Here is a 7,071-nt window from a genome sequence, read left to right on the forward strand (position 1 = left end):
TATATATACGAGAATATGTGATATGAGAGTGAGTGAAAGAGTAAGAGAAAATGCTCAACTATGAATCTCTATCGATATTAAATGGTCGGTTTCCTATAGATCTTATATATAAAGCATCTCTCGTTCTTTGTAAGTACTCAACGCCTCCGGCGCATAAATTGTGTCCCGAGCTATTATGGTGCTGCGATCTTTGTAATTTGTTTTATAGTTCTGTACGTCGATAACGATATACAAGAAAAAGAATCGAGAATAGGTTTAAAACAAAGTCACTCTGTGTTCGAGTTACTCGGATAATTAGCAGAGTGAAATTGATTAACAGTATTTCAGTTCAGATATGGTATAGCGAATAAATAATATTAAAATACGATATCTAATGAATGCCCGCACTTGTCCTGATCAGAGAATAGTATAATATATATCCATGCCATTTAAGTTAAGTCTGAGTTTTCATCTAATGGAACTCAAATCTTTTAAATAATTTCTTTTTATTCATAAAATATAGGTCTTGCAATAAATGTAAAGTGTGTATGTTAAATGAAAAGACAAACATAATAAGAATACGTTTATATGTATTATAATACTATACATGATTTTACTTTTTACAATTATAGAATAGTCGCAAATACGTTGTACAAATATCGCAAAATTATTAACTTTGCTAAAAACATGGAACGAAGTTTCTCACATTGAAACATCGGTTTGACATGGCTTGTGTCAGCCGGAAGACGTAATATTGCGCATTTGCCTGACTGCAGCTACGACACGAGCATTGCAACCGGAGCTACCGTTTTGATAATCTTCGGACGGTAATCTCAGCAGTAAGGACATGTGTTGAAGGTTTTCCGATAAGCACAGACCGAGCTCCTCCAGTACATTACCCAGATAATCTACATTACATAATAATTTTCATTTACATCCTTTCATAGTTCCTTCAGAAATTATAAAATTACAGATAATAAAAGACTTTTACCAATATCAGTTGCGAGCTGTTTGCAAGCAACGGAGTTCAATTGGCAGATACCTAAAGTTTGATCCTGGAACATTTGACACGTTCCTCGGGCAATAATGTCTAAAAGAATACTAGTAAATCCAGATTCATTTGAGCCTTGAACATATTGTGGATCAGCTGCCTTCAACGCTTGCGTTAGACTCGGATTGTCCCTCAACAGAAACGGTTCCAAGTGCTGTGGCAACGTCATTAAATACTGTCCGACCTGTGTGATATACTCTTGAGGGGCAAAACTATAATCGGGTAAATCTGAACTTAGATTGGACATTTTGTTAGCCTCCAATGTCCAAGCCGGTGCCTTTTGCACCAGCAATAGTTGAGAGAATATTGGCGCAAAAATGACTTCGTACGTGATGTGATGTAAATCAGTGCAGAGTTTTTGAATAGATTTTATAATCGAATCGAGAATTGTATTATCCTCTGCAAAACGATAGGAAATTATAATAGATAATTTGCGCGCTTCTCGTAACATTATAATTATTATTATTACGCGCCCATACAAACCTTTTTGGAAAGATGCAACAAGATTTTCTAGATCAGCGCATCCTGTCGAAGTTAACAGTAATTTTTTATACTGACTAAAAACGCTACCGTTTGTGTTTTGTAATTTATTACTAGCTTCGGTTATGTCGATTACAAGCGACTTTTCAAATTGTTGAACTTGATGCAAGAGATCACCTGTACAGCAATGCAATTTAAATTAAATTAATGATCTCGCTTTTACGTTATATAAAAATTGTTCGCTGAAACTTATATTTACCTATATTTTGCATCAACGTAAGACACATTTGGAATAAATTCCAATCTTCGCGTCTCACTTTCTTTCTCTCAAGTTGTCTCAGACCTTGCTGATATTTCTCGAGGTATTTATTGAAAAAAATCTACAATATAGATGGTCAGCTTAATAAGAAATGCATTTTATAACCATGACGTAGATACAAACGAAAAATCTTAACGTACGTTTAAAGATTGCAGTAAACCGGGATACCCACAACCTTCCGTAAAAAGCTTACATTGCTTATTGGCTTCACTAGCATGGCCCATAATCCGCGAAATACTAAGAGAGAGGGAGTTAATAGTATCGCTTAAATCATCATGTGAATGATGCCAAAACTGTAGATGGTGTTCTAATTGCGCTGTTTGGAACGTGCTATATTTCGCGACGTAAGGAACGTAAGGCGCGTATACAGCTTGTGCTAGCGACAGTAATTTTTCATTCTGCAATTTTCCACGAAGCGACGTTTCGATAGCACCTTTAAGGTTTGTAGCAAAATGCTTTGTCATCTGTTTCAATTCGAGTAGAATGGTCAATTGCACCGAGTTGGAATGTTGTTTGAGAATCGCCTCTATACATTCTAGAATACCTGGATCGAGACTCCTTAGTAGATCAGCGTAAATTTCAACATGAATATCTATCGAAGTATTAGGAAAGACTTGATGACACCATTTTACCTTCAACATAAATAGTTACAGAAAATATCGATATATAATCCAGCAATAATAATAAAATTGATCTGACAGAGACTGCGCATACCTGTTCATGCCAAGAGGATAACAATTTGTCATAATATACACGTAGCCAATAGGTAACATTTTCATCTTGCGCCAGTTCAATAGTGCGTCTCCATTCTTGACCTAAAGAGACCTTTAAGCAGTTGTGATAGTATTTGAGAAGCTGAGGCAAACGTTCCATCTTACCAAAGATATCCACGTAAGTTTTCGATTGCTCTAAACAAAATATGACATTAGTATCATATCTTGCAAGATAAACGAGTTTATTTAGACCTTGCAAATTTTACCTAAATTGGAAGCAGTGAAAGCTTGGACCAATCGCGGACTAGCTATCGCCTCGAGGCGATTTTTCAAGCCTTCTAGCTGCAGCTTTTTATCCTCGTAATCGACAACATTCGCGAGTATAGTTAGTGATTTCTGCATGCTAAACAATTTATTAGATATAGCTTCTATATCGCCAGACTCGAATACCTGTTGTATTTAAATTAAAGGAAACAATGTGTTATAATTAAATTATCACATATCATATCAAAATACGTGAAGAAATCAATTGAAACTTTATATACCTCTTCCACATCGTTCGCTAATACTGTCCAATTGTCGGCTTCGTGTAATCCTTGCTTAGCAGTTTGTAATTCCGTTTTTATCCTATCGATCTTCTCCAGCATCGCCATAGAAGAGGCCGTATCTTTCTCGATCTACGTTTCATTGTTTTCCAAAATTATCATACTACCGTCAAGATAAATATTTGAAGAAATTAGGTGTATACCAACCTTTGCGATCTCTTGCTTGACAGCAACCATTTTTTCTCTCAGTGCCAACGTTTCTTGCTGCAGGAGTTGAGTGTCTCTTAAAATTCTTGGTAAACTGGAGAGAACCGATTGACTGGTCTCCTCTAAGGCACTGTTAACTTGTTGCACATATAATTGCAACTTCATCACTAATGATGAAACAAAAGCCTGCAAAGTGTACTCAACAATCGTGACACAAATCTTTTCATAAGAATTGCTTATATTTTTATAAAATCATTGAATAATTCATAATTAATTAATAACATGGGACACGAAATTAGAATGTATTTTAAAATATTTCTTGCAATTGTTTAAATATAATTGCTAGCTCCACCTTATTAATTTAGAAATACACGAGCCGCTTAATTTACAATGGCATCGAAAACATAAAAATATTGCCACAAATAACGTTGTCACACAAAATAAAATATCCGTGTTTCGCGTACGGGCGAAAAAGTTTATTGTCCGTCGGTACATGATCGAACGATATCCCGACATAAATTTCGGCGTGAGATACGCGAGCTTATAAAAATATCGTTCAACAGGGGCCCGAAAACTTTGGCGGTGGTGCGAATAAAAGGGACATTCTTAAAAGAGAACCGATCGGTGTCACCGACCTATCGCCGGCGGGCGGTGGAAGCCGCCAGTTCGGTGGCCGACGGGCGTCGCGACGACGAGCGACGTGGATTCGGATCCGACGGGGGACACAGAAAAGCGACGAAATCAGGAGGGATGGTGGCCGGTGGCGACTTACGTCCTTGTTCTCCTGCGCTTCGACGGACTTGAACGTCCGGTTGATCCACTCCTTCACGTCGAAGCTGTCCTCGGAGAACGCGGCGACGTCCTGAAACGGTCATTTTGAGGTTAGGAACGAGCTGCTCGTAAGGCCTTTCTGCCGTTCCGCGATCGCGGTGTCTTCTCGCGAGTCGAATTCCCGGGGAAACTCCGCTCTCTGTGCCGTGTACCGAGTAGAAAAGAAAATTTAACGATCTCGCGATCGTGTAAAGTTTGTGTACGTCACCCTGCGAGCGAGCGAGTCGGAAGAGTAAAACGAAAAGGAAAAAAGAAAGAAAAAAAAAAAAAGAAAAAGGGGAAAAGAGCACCGAACCGACGCCGCGCTCGCTTACCATGGCGAGGAGAGAGTCCGCGCGGTCGGTGTTGTTCCGTCGGGCAGTCGTGCGCGTTTCGACGTGGAGATCCTTGGGACGTTCCCTGTTCGGTCGCTCGCGTCGTTATCGTCCGTCGCCGTGGTACCGCGCGACGAGTGGCAACGAGTGGCGCGCGGCACGAGGAGAGTCGTCCGTCACGACGCATCAAGCGCGGCCTCGCTCTAGCGTCGTCGTCGTCGTCGTCGTCCCCGCGATCGCCTCGTCCGCGTTTCTCGCGTCCGGAAATCCTCGCGATATTCGTACTCGGTCGACGTACGGGCCAACGTTCGCAAAACATTCGCGGCACAGCGTGCGGTGCGTGCGTGTGAAGAAAGGAAAGGAGAGGGCAAATATAAATTCACGCGGATCGATCGCGCGGTGCATCATCGTGTCACGACGAACGGCCAGGCGATGAAGACGAGGAGGAGGAGGAGGAGGACGACGAGGAAGTTGATCGTCTCGGCGGCGCGGGACCGTTTCTAGGCTAGCACACGTCCGACGGGGAGAAACGACGACGGGCGGCCGTCTGTTTTATCTTGCGCGGTGCGTCACGAGAAATGCGTCGGCTAGTCTCGATAGTCAGCGAGAAAGAGAGAGAGAGAGAGAGAGAATGTGCATGCATGTGTATGTGAGAGAATGGAGGGACGAATATAGAGACGCGTATGCATGTCGCGTGAGATGGCGAGAGACAGAGAGAGAGAGAGAGAGAGTGAGAGAGAAAAAAAAGGGTGTGACGAGGCGATGGAGCAAACGACGAAATTGTTTTAAAGACAACTTGTGTGTTTCGAATTCCAGAACACGCTCGTGCACATCGAGGAAGTGGCCACCACCGTCGTCGTCGTCATCGCCATCGCAGCCGCCGCCCTCCTCATCTTCCTCGTTGCGTGATCGGGAGTCCCGCGTTCCCGACTGGAGCGAGACTCGTTTGTTTCTGCGGCGAGGCTGCTTCCTACTCCGCAGGTGGTGCGTAACGAGGCGGCGGAAAAAAAAAAAAAAAAGGAGAGAGATCGGGGAGAGACAGACGGAGATAGAGGTGTGGGGTGAGGAGAGGGAATGGAAAACGGCACGTTATCGGCCGTTTCCGGGCCCTTTGTCGATCGCCACGCCTTCGAGGTTGCGTTTGCGCCACGTTATTTGCGCAACAGTTGGAAGCTGGAATTTCGTCTCCCCGAAAATCACCCCCGCACGCGGCCCAAGTAAGGAAGGGAGAGAAGCATTCCCGACGAGCGCGAGCTGCATTGCCTATCCGTCGTCGTGGACGGAGAACCTAGGAACAGCTCTGGCTGGCTGGCTCGCACCACCACCACCACCACTTCTAGCAGCACCACCAGCCCCCCGTCGCCCTTTCGTTTTGCAAGAGGGCCGACCGTCGTCGACAGTCCGTGAATCGTGCGCACACATGGCCAATTGCCGTACGTTACATGCACTTATACGGGGTGTACCCGAAGACGCGCGCTTCCTTAGTGGCTAAGAAGCGAAACGGTTCCGTCATTATCAGGCTAACGCGCGCGGAAAATTAACAATCGTACAGTCGATGGTTGTAAAGTCAAATTTGAGAGAATCGACGATCATAGAGTCGTTAGCTTTCGTCGTGGAGCAAGATCGAGGTAGATTAAGAATCGGAGCAATTATGATAAAATCTGAATTTCAATCGGCGGAGCTCGTGTGAAAGAATCGAAGCAGGTAGACGCGAAGGAAGCCCGCGCGGTTTCCGGAACATCCCGTATAACCGCGTCACATATCTGTATCGTTTCATAACGCTAAATTTAACGACTGACCCGATCAATTAACGGGTCTCGGAGGCGCGCGGAGGCGTAGTTGCATGTCGACGTTCGTTCTATTTTCTTCATCTAGCGCTTCTCAGAGCTAAAAGCGCTCTATATAGCGAGATAAAATTCCCGCGAGTTCTCTTTCCTGCGTGAAAAAAATATCGTAGGTAAATCGAAATTCAATTTTGTCAACGATCGTCCCACGCAACACGCCGCTTCGTGCCACGCACTTGGAAGTGCATCCGACGCATCCATGCAGAGATCCCACTTCACGCATTGTTAAACGACGCCTTTTGCAAAATTATGCGAACTCTTCGGAATCGAGGAAGTGATCTGGCCTATCATTTATTCATCAATATACTTATTCGACACATTGCGACAAAATTAATAAGATCTTTTTTTTTTTTGCAACCTTCACTCCAATTCGGCATCTTAGATTAATCATCATCTTGCCTATCTCCGGTTGTTATCGTCGACACGAAAATCGACACGCGGATGGTAGATAGTAAGGACTCGTGGAAAAAAAAGATTGCCTGTAAGAATGGCAGACCCTTCTCCTCCCATCCTTTTGCGAGACTGCCGTCTCTGTGTGGCTAGGATAATCAATGGACATTTTTCAATGTTCCTTGAATGTCCCACAATCGTATCCAGCGAGCGTAATTCTGAATGTTCAGACTTTTTAAACATCCGTCAATACCGTACGAATGTAGAATATCAAAAGAAAAAAAATTAAACAAAGTCGCATGTTTGTCTAAACCGAGAGTTGTAACGAAGATTATAATATCGTAGTTTATGATTAGATCTGTTCTTTTTTTTTTTGCTGAATTTGCACCATTTAGCTT

The 7,071-nt window shown here is 43.1% G+C and overlaps 1 protein-coding gene and 1 long non-coding RNA gene across 2 annotated transcripts; one reads left to right on the plus strand and one right to left on the minus strand.

The window, feature by feature from the left end:
• Positions 1-600: 600 nt before the first annotated feature.
• On the minus strand, positions 601-4,511 carry Cog7 (conserved oligomeric Golgi complex subunit 7). The gene is made up of 11 exons (XM_018544717.1): positions 4,440-4,511; positions 4,067-4,156; positions 3,295-3,480; positions 3,088-3,219; positions 2,809-2,992; positions 2,544-2,737; positions 1,970-2,461; positions 1,770-1,890; positions 1,514-1,687; positions 971-1,429; positions 601-887 (listed from the first exon to the last, which is right to left on the minus strand). The coding sequence occupies exons 1-11, from the start codon at positions 4,440-4,442 to the stop codon at positions 715-717; spliced, it is 2,208 nt and encodes a 735-aa protein (XP_018400219.1). The 5' UTR covers positions 4,443-4,511; the 3' UTR covers positions 601-714.
• Positions 4,512-4,923: 412 nt separating this feature from the next.
• LOC108777754 (uncharacterized) lies at positions 4,924-6,617 on the plus strand. Its single transcript, XR_001940834.1, has 2 exons — positions 4,924-5,003; positions 5,256-6,617. It is a non-coding gene; the product is annotated as an uncharacterized LOC108777754 (long non-coding RNA).
• The last annotated feature ends 454 nt before the right edge of the window (positions 6,618-7,071 follow it).

The sequence above is a fragment of the Cyphomyrmex costatus genome, unplaced genomic scaffold (assembly GCF_001594065.2).
Source record: "Cyphomyrmex costatus isolate MS0001 unplaced genomic scaffold, Ccosl1.0 scaffold460, whole genome shotgun sequence".
NCBI lineage: Eukaryota > Metazoa > Arthropoda > Insecta > Hymenoptera > Formicidae > Cyphomyrmex > Cyphomyrmex costatus.

What these genes read in the sequence shown, in the direction of transcription:
- Cog7 (XM_018544717.1), bottom strand. An exon ending in AAGCGCAGGAGAACAAGGAC is followed by an intron (nt 3,481 to 4,066) that starts GTAAGTCGCCAC and finishes TACACTTTGCAG; the next exon opens with GCTTTTGTTTCATCATTAGT. An exon ending in TAGCGAACGATGTGGAAGAG is followed by an intron (nt 2,993 to 3,087) that starts GTATATAAAGTT and finishes TAAATACAACAG; the next exon opens with GTATTCGAGTCTGGCGATAT.